General features: G+C 42.8%; 2 protein-coding genes across 3 annotated transcripts in view; both read left to right on the forward strand.

The window, feature by feature from the left end:
* TDP1 (tyrosyl-DNA phosphodiesterase 1) overlaps positions 1 to 6,292 on the forward strand; it is a 35,743-nt gene extending 29,451 nt beyond the window's left edge. For both annotated transcript variants that reach the window (XM_058026165.1, XM_058026164.1), the window contains exons 15-16: positions 1,651 to 1,765; positions 5,827 to 6,292. In XM_058026165.1, the coding sequence (XP_057882148.1) occupies positions 1,651 to 1,765; positions 5,827 to 5,900 (189 nt within the window). In that variant the 3' untranslated portion in view covers positions 5,901 to 6,292. The remainder of the gene's footprint in view (positions 1 to 1,650; positions 1,766 to 5,826) is intronic.
* Positions 6,293 to 10,037: 3,745 nt separating this feature from the next.
* Positions 10,038 to 17,196, forward strand: part of KCNK13 (potassium two pore domain channel subfamily K member 13) — a 48,043-nt gene continuing 40,884 nt past the window's right edge. Inside the window, exon 1 of the mRNA XM_058026299.1 lies at positions 10,038 to 10,377. Within this exon, the coding sequence (XP_057882282.1) occupies positions 10,038 to 10,377 (340 nt within the window). The remainder of the gene's footprint in view (positions 10,378 to 17,196) is intronic.

Raw genomic sequence — 17,196 nt, forward strand, 5'->3', positions numbered from 1 at the left:
AAACTCCAGTGAAGAAAGACTTGCAGTATTGTATATAGCTGGGACTCTCCCTTCAGACCATGTGTGTGTTTGAATACCATGGGAATTTTTTGGCAATTAGGATGCTTGCTTGTACTATCACAAAACAGTAATGCTGTGAAACTCGGACTGGTGGACCATAGAGCTTGAATAAAGTGTAAATTAATAACTGGACATGAGCAGCACAGAGAGCCAATTGTGTCCTGAGCTGCATCCAGAGCAGTGTGGGCAGCAGGGCAGGGAGGGGATTCTGCCCCTCTGCTGTGCTCTGATGAGACCCCACCTGCAGGGCTGCATCCAGCCCTGGGGTCCCAGCACAGGAAGGACCTGTTGGACTGAGTCCAGAGAAGAGACACAGAAATTGTCAGGAGCACCTCTCCTGTGGGGAAAGACAGAGAGAGCTTGGGGTTCTTCAGTCTGGAGAAGAGAAGGCTCCAGAGAAACTTTATTGCAGCCTTTTACTACCAAAAGGGGGCTTATAAGAAAGGTGGGGACAGACTTTTTAACAAGAGCTGTAGGGACAGGACAAGGGGCAGTGGTTCTAAACTAGAAGAGGGTATATTTAGAGTAGAGCTAAGGAAGAAATTCTTTGCTCTGAGGGTAGTGAAACATTGGCATAGGTTGCCCTGAGAGATGGTAGATAGCCCATGCCTGGGAACATTCAGCATCAGGTTGGATGGGGCTCTGAGCAACCTGCTACTAGTGGAACATTTCCCTGCCCAGTGTACAGGGATTGACCTAGATGACCTTTGAAGATCTCTTCCAACCCAAACTATTCTTTGATTTTAGAAAGAAAAATAGTTGTCAGTAATATCTTATAAATAAACTTGATAGCCTTTACATTTCTAGTCTGTTCTAATCCAACTACTTGATTGACAGTAAGCTATTTGAAATCTCAGAACTAAGAGATTTTGCTTTCATGTAGTTCACTACAGTTGGGATCCAATTTCTCTGGAGAAGTAGCTAAGCAATACCATCTGCCCAAGTTACTCGAATCATTTTAAATATGTCTACCTTTGTACTGTATTGCATTTTTCTTTTTTTAGTCCTTAACCTTGTTTGACAGTAATGCTGTCATTCTAATATAAGTGTAGTCTTTGAAGATTTTGTGCAAGCAGTTTCAAATCTTCATTAAATTTCTTTGTGTCTGTGGATGATGTTACCCAACATGTCTGAAAAGCACAGATTTGAAGACTTGCTTCTATAACACAAAGTGATATCTGGTTTAATCCATGAAACATAATGAGCATCCAGTTAATGTGGTCAGAATGAAGCTAAACAGCAAAGACAAATTTTAGAAGCTTTTTACTTCAGTTAAATATTAAACACTGAAGGAGTTCACCTAGTAAACATGGAAGTAAATTAGTATATGTGTAGAGGCCTGAGAAGACAGAATATATCCAATATGGACCCATATGGCCAAGCCAATAGATGTAATAAAAAGAGAAGAGCTCAAATAGTAGAAGTAAGAGAAGCTGAGTTTTTAAGGTGCTTCATGAAGTATCCAATCTCAGTAAAGGAGGCAGAAAGTTTTGTTCATTAACATAGCGACTGAGAAAGCATCTATTGCAGATTAAGTTTGTCCCAGAAACTAATGAATCTTTTGTTCTGTGTTTTTCTGTTCTTTCATAGGGATTGGACAAAGGTTACTTTCATGTAGGAAGGGAAAAGCTGCCAGAAAGGAAAGATTCAGCAACATATTTTCCTGTACCTTATGACCTCCCACCAGAAAAGTATGGAAGCAAAGGTAAGATGTGACTTCAGAGGAAAAGTAGGCTTGTATTCTGCATGACCTCATTAATTTTTAGCAGATAACATTTGTTGTGTGCAACATGTACATTATTGACTCTTTTCACATTGCTGTTTTGAGCAATTGCAGTTGATCACCTCCAATAGTCAGCTGAACAGCAGAAGGCCATTTGTGGGCAGCAGATGTATCTTTAGGACAGAACATTTAAAGAATTAAAAAGAAATCTGGTAGCTGACAGTACTACTCAATATCTAGATAAATAAATGATACAGATACATCAATCTCCTGACGGTCTCTGTAGTTAACCAGCAGATTCAGGCTGTCATAATAACAAAGACTATTGCAAAGCTCAATGTATCGATGATATCAAGGTAAATGAAACCTATAGACCAGCAGTATGAATTGAGAGTTCCTTGGAAGGGAAGCTGAAAATTATCCAGTCTGGTGTTTGGGAATCATGCACACAATAGCCTATAAATAAAAGTTCTTTGTGTCTTTAACAGTACTCAGATTTTTATTTTCTTGTAGAATCTTCTAAATGAGTACTGAGATTTTGTTGTATAAGAGTTTTGTTGTATAACATTTTCTCATTGCGTTCCCATCATCACATCTCAGTTGCAGTATTGCTATTATCTCTCTTGCCAATACAAGTTGCTTACTGTAGTCAAGGAGTTTCACTTCATTTGTGATTTAGATATTACACAGTTTACTGACTGAGGAAATCATCTGTTATGTGGAGTATATCAAGGTTTTTTAATAACGATTTGGGGGAAGTCTCCAAAAAGTGCAAAATACTTTCTTTTTCCTCATCACATCAGCACTTTGTTGAGAAACAAAGCAAATCCTGTGTTTAAAGCTGCAGTACTGGGTGGTGCTTTTTTCTCTTTTTTTTTTTTTCTTCCCAAACAAGTGGTCATTGTCCTGGTATTCAGAAATCATCACTTTGTTTGTGAATATTCATATAGATCCCACATTTGTTCCCCATCTGCCTTTCCTCCTTCTTGAGATCTTTAAGTATGATTTTTGCATTGAGAAGAACAAGACTAGTTCCTTTTCAAATGCCATGCTCACCCAGAGGGAGGGGACAAGAGAGACTGAAGTGCAGGGTGCACCTTTTGCAAACGCTTAAGGAAGAACTTTCCAGATTCATGCAGTGGGGAGTGAGTTTGCCATGAGGAATGACTTGAAGTCTGGTTATTTGCAACCTTTCTATATATGTGAATACTTGTTGCTTTGAAGCTTTCTTTTTAAATTAAGTAGAGGTAAGAATCCAGTCTCTGGGCTTAGAAATCAGCCAGGAATTCTCTCATCCAGATCTCCACTCACAGTGCAAAAGACACCCATAGGAAGAGGATCACAAAGGTGCTTTCTTTGTGTTTTATCCTTTGCTATTCAATTGCGTGTGCCTAGTTTTGAGTGTACTGCCATCTGTCATCTTTATGAGAACATGAAGGCTTCAGGTGGCCTGCCAGCATGGATTCTTTGAGTGATACTCAGGTGTTATTAAAAAGAACTTGTCTAGTTCTCCAGAGCCTCTTTACCTTTAAGTAAAATGTGGTGGTCTTTTAAGTTGTGAGAGGATGTTCAAAAATCTGAGTATAAATGAAACAGTGCTCCACCTGAGCTTTCAGACAATGTTTAAGTAGCAGTGGGACAGGAATGGCTCATTTATTTTACTGAGTGCTGACTCCACTGCTGGAGTTCTGCTGCTTGTAAATGAAGCAGGAGTGAAGCTGTGGTACCAGCCTAGTAGATAACACTGACTCCAGTGAGGTGCAGTTGGGGTATCAGAAATCAACAAGCACTGATCTTGAAGTGTGTGAAAGGTAGGTATGTTAAGGACACTTGAAAAATTATTGGGGCTTTTGTTTCCACCCCCTCCCCCCCGAGAAGGTCAAAGGAATTAACTTAGAGAAGCTTGGCAGTCATTTTCATGTGCAACAGTAAACAGCTGCCATCATACAGTATTTGTGCACAGTCATTGCCTTTCTCTTGTGTTATAGATCCTATTAAAAGTGATGAATAGTTTAAAATTGAACCTGCCATTTTATAAATAACTGAATTATAATTTGGATCAGCACTAGTTCCACACAGGACTTATTAAAATACTGTCAGCTGTTTTATAAAATCAGCAGCATCCCATTAACAGAACAAAGTTCCAAGTACAATCATAGCTACCTTGAGCAAATTTTATTTAGATAGCTACAATTAGAAAGAGCTAAATTAGGGATTGAGACCTCTCAGCATGCTTTAAGGAGGTGACTGGAGTTATTTCTGTACATCTGAAGTTTTTCTCTGCCTGCATGTTTTGCTGAATTAAGCAGAGTCACTGCCAGATGGTAGGAAAGTAGGGAAGATGGATAGGTCTAAGCTGCATAATGTACTCTTGAGTGACAGATTCCAGTGCTTGAGTGGGACTGGATTTATTCTGATGTCATAGATAGAGGTCAGTGCTTAAATCTGAATGTATGTTTGAAGTCCTCAATCCTTTTCCCAACATTTGCTCTATTCTGTACCCATTTTTCTAACTGTTAATGTTTACTATCTGGTAAGGTGTTCACCTAAAATACAAAAGGTACACATGGCTCTCCAGCAGGAGACTGATAAAACAAGCATAGGGAAATAATGGTGCTACTTTTTTTTTCTTTTTAAGAGATGACTCAAAGTCTAGATATCTTTTTGTTGGGCCAGAAACCTAGAGAGCTTTCTTGGCAGTGCACTGTGACTTAAGTGCTATAGTTTCTTCTGGTTTCTGGTGCCTTTTATTTTTTATATGCTTTGGAATCACCTGTCCACTGTAACAAAAAACCAACCACCTACCCTAGTGCTCTCTTCCTGCTGTAAGTAGGCACATTTTAAAATATTTCCATAGCTGGGATGTGTTTTACTGCAACATATGGAACTACAGTATGAGAATGAAGAACACTCCTGTGGCAAGTAATGAGTACTTAGTAGCATTAAACTGCCCATGTTTAATTCCCATGGTACTTGTCACAATGTGCTGTTGTGTACTTTATATAACCCTTCATTACTGATTTTGTCACTTTCTTATTCTCCTTTCCTTGCTACAGTAATTCTCTCTTCTATATTGTCAAGCGTTGTCATTGGATCCTGTAAATTTAATTGGATAAAAGTAATCTCAATCAATAGCTATTCCTGTCATCCTTGGTACAATTCTGTTTAATCTATGCATATTACAGATTAATGTCACTGTATTCCTTCAGGGCTCATTTTGTACATGGAGAGAAGAAGCAGGCTAGATTTTCATAAATTTCTTAATTGAGAAAAATCACTCAAAAAAGGGTTAAAGGATTTTTCTGTATCTCAGTAGGAGTAGCCTGCAAGGAGTAGAATAATACCTTGGATTCATAGAACAGCTGCATTTCTGCCACATGTATGGTAGGAGGAAGAGCACAGAGCAGGTTGCAGAGCTAGCATTTAACTTCTGCTGTGTTGCCTTTTCTCTTTCCCAAGAATGGAAAGAGCTTCTGTATTCTGAGAAGTGGGAGGGAACTGTGTGCTGCAAACCAATAATAGCTACCTTGAGCAAATTTTATGTTGCTCATCTGAAAATGTAATGTTTGAAGAAGTGAGGGGTAAATGTGAACTTTTCAGAGGTCAGGCAGTGTCATTCTTAGGTACTGAATTCTTACTGTCCCTGTGAAAAATATTCATGTTACAGTGCTTATTTATAATTACATTGGGTTAAGAGAGATGCAGCGCAAAACTTGCTGGCACTAGGCCATACCAAATTTGGCTGCATTACTGTACTTGTATATTATCTGAATACAGTTCTTATACAGCTGGTGAGCATGTTGGGTTATAACTATATTTAAAATAATATCTGAGGAGAAAGCAAAGCCTTTTGAAAACTCTATCTTACAGTTAAAAAAAAGAGAAAACAAATGTCTGCTAAACTGAAATTGCACATGATGTTAATTGAAAATCAGTGAGAATTTGGACTTTCCTCTTCCCTCCAGAGGGAAAAGAGGAAGAGAATCAAATTTTGCATTTGATAAATCAATTTTTCATGAGTGTGTTTCTGTTTTGGTTTGCAGATCAACCGTGGATTTGGAATATTCCTTACACTGATGCCCCTGATACACATGGAAATATGTGGGTTCCATCATAAGTGTTTCCAGTACTCTGTGATGTTCCACTTGCTGACACTGAGCCTGACTTGCAAAAACTGCTTGTTTCTGTTCTGTAAGCTATAATGTCTACTCTAATGGCTAATTTGTAGTTGAAACATTAAAATGTTAATAAGGGAGAGATTCTTGGAGAATCTGTAACCACGTTATTACAAGTGAACCTGCTTTTTTGAATACCTTTTTATATGCTTTTTCTTTACTGTGGTTCCTAATATGGTTTTCAAGACAAGAACTGTTCTCAGAGAGTCTCTCTGCATTTATAGCTGTAATTAATTTTAAAATTACTGCTCTGTGAGACTGTCAGTTGACCCCAGTAGCTGGAATAAAAATTATATGTAAAATTCAAATTAAAATAAAGGCAATCTTGTTAACATATCCTTTGTTCTGTCTTCTAAATGTGTACATTTCAGATTGGGTTGGAACTTGTATCTTGCAAGTGTACTCCCAGGTATTTGATAAAATTGACAGCATCCCATTAATAGAACACATTGCTTGTATTAAAATTAGTGTGGCCAGCAGGACCAGGGCAGTGATTGTCCCCTCATACTCAGCACTTTTGAGGCCACACCTCGAGTGCTGTGTCCAATTTTGGGCCCCTCATGACAAGAAATTGAGGGGCTGGAACATGTCCAGAGAAGGGCAGTGGAGCTGGTTGGAAGGTCTGGAGCACAAGTCTTCCAAGGAATAACTGGAGGAGCTAGGAATGTTTAGCATGGAGAAATGGAGTCTCAGTAGAAATGTTACTGCTCTCTACAATTACCTGCAAGGAGGTTGTAGCCAGGTGGGAATCAGCCTCTTCTTCCTGGTAACAAGTGAGGGGACAAGAGGAATCTGAAGTTTCACCTGGGAAAGTTTAAATTGGATATTAGGGGAAAATCCTTCACTGAGGGTTGTCAGGCATTGTTCAAATTAGTTTGTTAGTGTTAAGGTTATGATGTTCCTGAATTATGTTCCTGAAGAATTTTTGTTCAGTATCAAAAGTAATGGAGGGCTGGTTTATTTGCTTCTCTGTCAGGATATTTCATTAGGCATGAAGTTGGCTCAGGAGTACATTGCAGTCATTCCAGAGCTTCACCAAAGAAAATCAGTGAGTTTTGGTTAAGTGTACCAGCTAATCACCTCTAAAGGAGACCTCTAATTAAAAAGTACTGGCACTGTCAATGAGAGTAACTAAATGTCTGCATGGGTCTTCCAAGTAATTTGATAATGCATTAATAATAATTCTACCCTGACCAGACACTTACTAGTAATCATTATTGGGGTACTCAGTGACTGTTAGCTTTCTTAATTATAGGGCTGCCAGTCAATATTATCGACAGAATTGGTAAATGTATTGATTTTTCTTTCCTATTATTTTACAATTATGCTAAGCCTTACCACCACCAATCTGTTGTGCCCAGATGCCTGCACACAGACACGAGGGAGCTGTGCTGAGGGGTAGGGAAAGCAGCATGTTTCCTGATAGTGATGCCAAGTGGCTGTACTGAGGGTAGTGGCATTGCATTCAGGGCTCAGGCTTGCAAGATATTCACTTTGATTTGGGGTTAATTAAATGTCAGCAACATGTTTAACTACTTACTTTTTTAGTTTCAGGTAAAAAACAAAAAGTTACTTTTTATTTTTCTTATGCCAGTGAACACACTGCATTTCTGTATTCCACCTTGCTTAAATGTTATGGATGGCTGACTGATTACACTGTTCCTGCTTTCCACACACTCCAATTTTTCCAGCTATTTACCCAAGAGCAGTGGGAATGGTGACCTGTTTTACAATAAAGTAGTCTTTAGAATAAGCCATAGTCTCATTTTGTTTTTCAAGATTCCGGTCAATATCAACTTGCTCTTGTTCTATCCTTTAATAGGGAGCATATCCTTAAAAAGACACCTTCTCAAGAGATGATTAAATCACTGCCAAGATCAAAGTTGACAAATTAAGGGAATTTGCAATTTTTGATGATCAATGACAGTAGTACATGTGTCTTTCAAAACTGTGCCAGATGATCTTACCTGCTTTAATGCAACAACTATTGCTATGCCCAAGACAAACACAAAAATGACATTCCACATTAACAAAATATGTAAATAAGGAGGAACTCAATAAACTTGAATAATTTGCCTTGGATATTCCTTTGAATAGTGTTATTGTTCATATTCCTTTGGGCAAAAAAATCACATTGATGGTTGCAAGCAGCTAAAGGCTCTTTTTCCCACTGTGTTAATCCAGGGCACCCTTGAACAGGTTTGATGGACGGAGCCATAGGTATGGATAGAGGGTGCTCACTCAGTTTTGCTGCCTTTGCTGGTTAAACATGTAATGGCAGAGTTCTGTCTTCCTTCTGACTGGCAAAGCGGGAAGTATAGGTGGGTTTTGGTTTTTTCTTCTAATAGGAGCTGCCAATAATTTTAAAGATACAGCAGCATTTTTTTATGGAAGTATGTTGTTACCGTTAGCACTTAGCACAGTCTGGTTTGGCTGGCATCTCATCTTCCTATTTTTGGCTATTTAATGTCTTCTAGTATTGCTGCTAATTTTAATTTCCATGCTAAAGTCTATGCTAAAGACTAATTAAGAGGGAACAAAAACCTGCCACATGGTGTATCGCCTATGAATAACAACAAATAGGAAAAAATGAAACACAACTCGCATTTATCCCTGGCTGCTGGTTGACTGTGCAACATAAGAAAAGGACTCATTTTCCCTGTGCCTGCTGCTCTAGCAATTGTCACACAGGTAGTGATCCTCTCAAACGCTGGCATTGGAACTGCCACAGTGCACCCTTAGGGCTCAGACCAATACTCAAATACCTCAGGCTGTGAGACAATCAATGGCTCTTATATGGAATGTACAATTATCTGCCATTAAGGGAGATTTCTAAGATCATAGTGTTCACTCCCATTGCATTTTCACTGCAACACAATTATTAGAAAATGGGGGGGGGAGGGGAAGGGATGTGGATGTTATAGTTCATTAACCTGCTTTCTGAAAAAATATATGTAGGTTGTCCTTCCCTGGAAAGAATGTGCTTGTATACTATTGTTTAGCACAGCTGAATTCCAGCCCCAATTATTTAAAAGTAGAATTCAGCACTGTAGCAACTACCAGATATTGCTGAGTTTAGCTTTTTCTTCTTATAGTGAGAATGATATTTCCAGCAGATTTGGATCGACAGCTCTGCTCTTTGAACCTGCAAATAACTAATTTTAAAACCACATAGCAGCTGGAAAGGCTGCTTCTGTCTTCCCTAAACAATTTCCCTTCGACTACCATGCACTGGAGGACAGAGATGTAGCACCTTGTCGGGAAGGCAGTGGGTAACCAGACCTGTGGAGAAGGATGTGTCCTCTTTCGGCAAAGGGCGCTAATTTTTATGGCTTTGATGGGAGGGGATATCACCGGCTGACGGGTTTCGTGCCCGGTTGCCTCGGGCGCTCCTCGGCCCCACAGCCCGGGCCGGGTACCTGAGGGCGGGAAGGGGGGCGGCCCCCGCCCCTCTGAGGGCTGGAGGCCGCGGGGCAGCCGCGCTCTGCCAGCCCGCCCTGCCCGCTGCCGGCGCTGGGCTCCGGGGCCGGCGGCCGCGCTCTGCTGCGGGAGCTGCTCCTGAGGGCGCGGCCCGGCCCGGCCCGCGGCTCCCCCGAGGCCATGGTGCGGGCGACCGGGCGGCGGAGCCCCACGGCGAAGCGGAGGGCGGGGGGCGAGCTGCCGCCGGTCCCGCCTTGTCCCCCCGGCGGGCAGGAGGTGCCTGGCAGTGCCTGTCCCTGCGCCCCGCTCCGACGTGCTCGGGGCGGGGGCAGGAAGGGGATATGAAAGTGGCGGGGACGGGAGCCCCGCGCGGCGGGCGCAGGGGCTGAGGGGCTCTGAGACGGGACGGGACGAGCGGCTCCCTCCCCTCAGGATGCTCGGCAGCCCGAAGCGCGCCCGCCGCGGGGCCGTGCCGGGGCCGCGCCCTGCCCCCGGGGCGAAGGTGCCGGCCGGCTCCCGGGAGCGCCGCTCGCCGCCGCCGGGCTCCGCGGCGCCCTGAGCCCCGCGTACGGCTGGCGGGCGGCGCCGTGATGCCCGGCGGCGGCAGCAGGGCCCCGACGTAGCGTGGCGGCGCGGCAGCCCGGTCCCGCGGGCGGAGGATGGCGTGTCGCGGCGCCTGCTGCTGCTCCAGCGCGGGTCGCCTCAACGCGGACAACGCGCGGTTCCTCCTGCTGGCGGTGCTGATCGTGCTGTACATGCTGTGCGGCGCCGCCGTCTTCTCGGCCATCGAGCTGCCCACGGAGCGGGAGGCTAAGGAGCGCTGGGAGGAACGCCTGGAGAACTTCACCCGGCGCCACAACCTCAGCCGTGCCGAGCTCCAGCACTTCCTCCGGGAATACGAGGAGGCGAACGTGGCCGGCATCCGCGTCGATGACATCCGGCCCCGATGGGATTTCACCGGCGCTTTCTACTTCGTGGGCACCGTCGTTTCTACTATCGGTGAGCGGCGGGACGGGCGGGCACCGGGGCGGCGGCGGGGATGCCGGGGATGCGCTGTTCCTCTCCTAGCCGGCTCACAGCGGGCTCGTGTCGGTGCCCGGGCACGCTCCTGTCTCTTCGCTGCTCCTTTTTTCTCCTTCTTCCTTCACAGAGCCGCTGCCGCGGGCGCGCCTCTCGCGGGAAGCGCTCGGCTCAGGGAGCGCCGCGGGAGCTCCAGGCAGGCGCTGGGGGCCGAGCTCGGGCAGGCAGGGCAGCGGACACAAGGATGCTCCGCGCGGGTGTCACTTGCCTGCGCGGATCAACTTGTCCTCGGGATACAGCGATAGACTTTGCGAGAGACCAGTCGCATCTAAAGCCGAAAGCTTTAAAAAGTCCTGCATGTCTTTAAATTCTGGGAAACGTTACAGAAAATCTTAGATCTGGTGGTTCCAAAGGCTGTACGCTCAGGGCCCTTTCTGAGGATCGTCTTAACAAGAACCCTTAAACAGATTTTGTGGTGTCCAGCTGCAAAGTGTACAATTTGGAAAGATTGAGTTTCAAACCACTTGGCTTTTTGCTCCTTCAGGCTTTTCAAGGCAGAACCGTCAAGTCGGAGGGCAAATTTATTTCACTTGTGAATAAACCCAAGTTTATTCAGGCTGAAGGAGCCTTCAGGGGAAGGTGATACTGAATAGAAATTCCGAGCAGTCTGACAGGTGTACATTAAGATGAAAAGGGATAGCACTAGGAACTGACATAAGCACCCCAGGGAGCCCATGGGTGTCAAAAGAAAGGCTTCATTTAGGCATTTGCAGACAGCTAAAAGCCTCGGAGGAAGTGAGCTTTCTTTAGTTAAAGACAGGCAATCTGTATGCAGTTATCACTGTGACAAATGGGATCATTAAATCTTAGTAATGGTATAGCCAATTCACATCAGTCCCTCTCCATGAATGAAATATACATTGTGGTATGGTTATTTAGTTCTTCAGGAAATCTCCACTAACAGCTGGTTGGTTTTCTGTTTGTTTGGGTTTTTTTTTCCTGAAGAGGAGATTAGAGATGCCTTGCTTTGTGTGGGATATGTGAGAGTTTGCCCTGTCCTGCAGCATACTCCCCTCTAATACTGAGGTTTTTTAAGTCTGGGGTTATTCTATTGTTAAAGATGTCATTGGACTGGTTTTGTATTTCATCAATGCTTCAAGATTTGAGTGGTTTATGTACTTAGACCTAAAGTCTTTAAGACCCAAGAACTGCCTCAGTGTTCTGCTGAACTGGCAACTGAAAATAATTTATTGTTATGGCCATTTTTGTGGATTGCTGTAGTTTGCTTGCCATTATAACATGTCCCTTGAAGTGTGCTTCTTGTATGATCAAAATAAATAAGCAGAGTTTATGCAACCATTTGCTACAGCCACAGAATTGTAGTAAAAGGATCAGATCAGATTGGACCAGATCTCAAAAGTTCCACCTGCCTTGCCTCTATTCCTAGAGATGGTCAGTTATATGGGACTTTTTTTATGATGTTGGTCCAAGATGCCATTTCCACCTGCACTGTTGGAGATTCCACAGCTTCAGCAAGGAATCCAGCCTTGTGCATTATTACCCTGAGGTTTTTCTGATGTCTGCCTTACTGCAGTTCAGTGACTTGTGTTATTTTTCTCTTGCCATCCTTTGTACTCAGAGAATGGCCTCTTAGGTACTCAAAGACCATTGTCAGTGTGCCCCTTCTCTCAGTTCAGAAAACCAGTGTTGTAACTCCTTTTGCAGTGATACAGTTACTTTTCACAGGTGTCAACTGATGCAGGCATTTCTACATTAAGTTTTGTCTTATTTACATAAGATTGTTAAGGAGAGAAGCATGTCTGTGATCCTGTTGGCTGCAGATGACCACAAACACAAGTATCCACTTACCCACTCACGCTTTTTGGTAGTTTCTATGACTTGCTTATGTCCATTGCTCACATTTTACAGCTCCCTTAATGTTTCTGCAGAAATGTCCTCAAGACTCTGTTTTCCTTCAGGCTGTGTGTGGTTTGGAGACTTTGGCAGTTTACATCCTGTCCTTTCTTTTGGCCTGACATTGCTTTTCTCAGTCTTATCAGTGATGACACTTTCTCAGTGAGTTTTATGAATTGCGTCATTCTTCCTTAATCTTGTCAGTAGCATTGCACTTCTTCATCATATCGATAGCATGTCTCTTTTTTAATCTTCTCAGTAGAACTTCTGCTCTGTGGGACTGATTGCATTTCAAAGCTTTAACAGAGCTTGTGCTGCAGGCTGGGCTCTCCAGGCATTCTCAGGATTGTGCTTCGACCAGGTCTCCTCACATGTGCCACTCAGCACTGTTCTCCTGCAGGCAACCACACGCTCATTTGTATCGACCATATTGGCATCCTAATAATAGATTTTGTTTTACACCTCTAAAATCAATATTTTGTCTCTCTTCTCAGCTCTGTCCAAATGTCCCAATCTTCTTTCATGCCCTAGTTCAGTGCTCCAATATTAATGTATTATTCTAGCAGTAGCCTTGCTAGTTCTGAGGAAAGTATGATGGCTTATTTCATGTGGTTTTCAGTCTATACTCCTGATGGCTCTGTACATTCCTACAACTAAATAAAATTTGATGTCTTCAGTTAAAAACCGTTTTTTAGGAATAGCTGCTTATGACATATTCTTAATATCAGCTCACCTTCTACACTCAGTACTATGTGCTGGTATAGAAGCTTTATATTTAGCAGATAAGTTGCTGTAAAAACAATTTTTTTTAAAAAATAAACTTTATAGTTTTTTTTTCTCTTTTGCATAATAGGAATTATTTTGCTACTCCATCAGAATAAATTTATTTCTTTCACAGTAAATAAGGTGAAGCTAACTATTTTGATTTACTGCTAAAGCATCAGTAAAACATTATTTGTCACATCAACTGCTCCCTGGACTTTAGCTAGAAAGAAATACCCTTAGGTATTTCAGAGGAAAGTAGAGTTTTGCAGTAACTAAGGGAATAATCTTGTATTTTTAATTAAGATTTGCATAAAATGTTAGACACATGGATTTTGGAACATAGTATCAGTGCATCAAGCCAAGAGGTCAAAATTAAATATAAACAGCCTATTTTCATTTGTCAAGAAAATACAAAGCTAAACAGACCTGAACTAGTAAAATTAATTAATTTCTCGTGTTAGTAATTAAAGGGTTTGTTCCATAAAAGTGTTTATTCCTATTCCTACTCAGCCTGTAACCTCTAATCCTGATGGGTTTTTTGAGCAGTGGTGTCCAGTGTGACCCAGTAGTAAGGTTTCCTTTGCAGTAAGGGAAACATCAGGAACATAACCACAAACAGCTGCCCAGCTAGGAGACTGCCTAGACTGTCCAGGGAGCAATCCCAAGGAATTAGATGGTGTCAAAGCCTCTCAGTCCCATTAAGGCAGGTGCCTAACTAATCCACACATGTCCAGTGGGCTCCTCCAAAAGCTCCCTTTGCTTTCAGTCTACCCTTTGTCACATAATGTTGTGTCCCTTTTGCCTAGAAATCAAGTGGTAGTAGTAATATCTCAAGATGGTAGAGTTCAAGGCCACTTCTTTCTCAGTCAGGACTTGAAGCAATTCCTGTGTCTCATCCAAGTGCCCTGCCCACCTGTCTGGGGAATAATTTCAAGGTGGGACTCTGTGTTTTCTGTTGAAACTATTCCACTTTGCATAGCCTAATAAAACATCTGCAGACCAGAAAATAAAACAAGATCTAAGTCCCATTTTTCAATTCAGTGAATGTTTATGTGTTTTATACAGAGACATATTAGGCAGGCTTTGGGTATTCAGCAGCCTTAGACTGTAGGGTCACAATCATCATTAGGTGCTCTGATATCCAAGGACCTCTGTGCTACCTTGGCACAGTAGTGCCTTCAAGAAGTAGGGAACTGGAATAAAATGTATCTTGTTAAAAACGTATAGCATGAAGCAACTTCTCAAAGTGACTTCTGATATTCCTGCCCTTTTCACAGGCTGCTGGAAGTTGGAGGGGGTCTCTGGAGATTGTCTGGTCCAATCCCCATACTCCAAGCAGGGCCAGTGACAGTCAGCTGCTCAGGGCTGCATCTTGTGGCAGCTTGGCTATCTCTCTTGGTGGAGACTCCACATTCTTTCAGGACACCTTGTGCCAGTGTTTGACCAACCTCATGTTATAAGAGGGTCTTTTTCTCCTATTAAAATGGAATTTCCTGTATTTCAATTTGAACCTGTTGCTTCTTGTCTTCTCTGTGTGAACTGTGTGAGCAGTGAGACAAAGGAGGAAATTATATCATCTTCACAAAATGAGTTATATTTTCTGGAGAAATTGTTAAAATTTGCATCCTTCCTCTCTGCAAAAAGTTGCAGCAAATTGGGCTGGAGGTGTAAAGTCTGGATACAAGGTGAGAAAAGAAATTTGTCAACTGATACATTACCTGAGGCCCAAAAGATAAAATTGCCTGGAGTGATGGCTGGATTTTTATAATAGGCAGCAATGAGCAACCACATGGTATACTGTACAGAAGGGATAGAAGGAGTCATAGCATCTTCTTTAAGCAGCCTCATAGAAGGAGTTGTTCATGGAAGTGTTGTTTGCTAATGGGAAAGTCTGTATGGGGTGAAATAACTGCAGTGTCCGTGTTACAGCTGTGTCATGGAGTGAAGGAAGGAGCTCTGAAAAGTGTCACAAAGTGCCTTTTTCCTCATTTTCACCTGTCACTGCAGTTCCTGCTAAGTGGAGTTACAGCTGTGCAGAGGAAAAGTGTGTGTGATAACGCCCAGCAAACCACCAAGGTCATTAAACCCAGACAGCTGGACTAGTGCTTGTAGCCTTGAGGTCACCCTGTCTTCCTGTGTGTTACCATCTTATTGCAAAAGCTCCATACCTTCTCAGTGGATTCTCATGGACAGTTCCTCACAGCACAGCTAACAACCTCCATCTCTCTTCATAGTACAGACAACAAACTCCAACACTCCAAAAACTCCTCACCCAGCTAACCCACTCTTTTGTAGCACTCATCCTCAGTGGACACAGCTGTGGCCTGTTAAGGGCAGGCCTGTTCCTAATCTTTGATGGTTAGTACAGCTGCATCTCCTCAGGTGTGAGACTACCTTCTGCACTATCTTTATTTTCTTACATTCTGTCCCTCCACACCTGTGCACAGACTGAGCAGAGAGTGGCAGCTGCAGTAAATGCTCCGCCTGGGGCCATGGCCAAGCTTACTTCTGGTGTCACAGAGACCACTTGTCCGCCCTTACCTAATAGCACCATGCCTGAAGTATTTAGAATCATAGAATTGTAGAACATCCTGTGTTGAAAGAGATCCACAAGAATCGAGTCCAGCTCCTGACACTGCACAGGACAGCCCCAAGAGTCACACCATGTGCCTGGGAGCAGTGTCCACGCACTTACTGAACTCTGTCAGGCTTGGGGCTGTGACCACTGCCCTGGGGAGTCTGCTCCAATGCCCAACCACCCTCTGGGTGAAGAACCTTTTTCTAATATCCATCCTAAATCTTCCCTGACACAACTTCAGGCCAATCTCTCAGTCCACTCACTAGTCATGGGAGTGAAGAGATCAGTGCCTGACCCTCCCCTTCCCTTCACCAGGCAGCTGTAGGCTGCAGTGGGGTCTGCCCTCAGTCTCCTTCAGGCTGAACAGACCAAATGACCTCAGTTGCTCCTCACAGAGTTCCCCTCATGGTTCTCCTTTAGATGATCTCTAACAACTTAATGTCTTTTTAATATTGTGGTGCCCAAAACGGCACACAAGCTGCTTAACAGCTCTAATAATTCAAAATGGCCTGCCTGCTTTAGCCATTGAGCCACAACTAGAGCAAGGAAGGCATTTTTAGAGCAAGTGGCTTTTTAGGGAAGCTGCAGGTAAACTGAGGCCATTTACAGAGACTACTGTAGTTGTCAACTCATTGAAGTTGTAATTGCCACCAGCCTTGGATTGCATCTGTTAATAAACTAGAACATTGCCCACCTTTGAAAGAAAACTTAGGTGGTTTACTCTAACTTTACTAAAAGCTTTCTATAATATATGATAGATCTGTATAAAGCAAAGATGTAGAGAAAATGTGAGAAGGAGAACTTTGGTTATAATGATAGGATTGTCACCAGTCTCTGCTATATGCAGAACAATGTAGAAAACTTAAATCATATTGTAGAAAGGAAGTATAAAATTAAAGCAACCTGGAAATCTTGCTTTTATAAGCAATTTCTAAAAAAGGTACACGTGTGATAGCCTAGCATGTTCTCTCTTGGACACCGGTTAAAATAAAAGTTAATCCATGTGTTTGTTATCCACAAGGTTAGGGGAAAGGCCAGGTCTGGTCTCACATGTAAATTTTCTTACTTCTGTTACTGCCAGTCATCCAGTTTTGCAGAAGATATCTAAAATAAATCACATGAATTTATGTGTACTAATGTACCTGTTCCCTGACTAGAATAAAATAACTGATCTGTCAAGTGCAAAGGTTCATACTTCTACTATTAGTGTTGAAATTTTTGTGAAATAAATCCCACCCTGTCAATCTACAGGTGGACACCCAGGCAACAGCAGAAGCAGATCAGCACTGCTGGCAGTACTGACTGTAACTTCTCTGCCACAGGTTCTGTCCCTCTCTCATTTAAATGACATCAGTAAGTAGTTAAAAACACTTGAATTCTGTAAAGGAAATCATGTTATCAGTTACACTCTCTTAACAAGATCAGGATTAGGATTTTTTGTGAGGAGTTGGCATTTTCCAGGGCATGACTTTATAGTAATATAGGGATTTCTCTGTTTCCAGGTGAATATGTTGGGACCTGAGCACAAATTCCCTAGTAAG

Source organism: Melospiza georgiana, chromosome 6 (assembly GCF_028018845.1).
Source record: "Melospiza georgiana isolate bMelGeo1 chromosome 6, bMelGeo1.pri, whole genome shotgun sequence".
In the NCBI taxonomy this organism is placed as follows: Eukaryota; Metazoa; Chordata; class Aves; order Passeriformes; family Passerellidae; genus Melospiza; species Melospiza georgiana.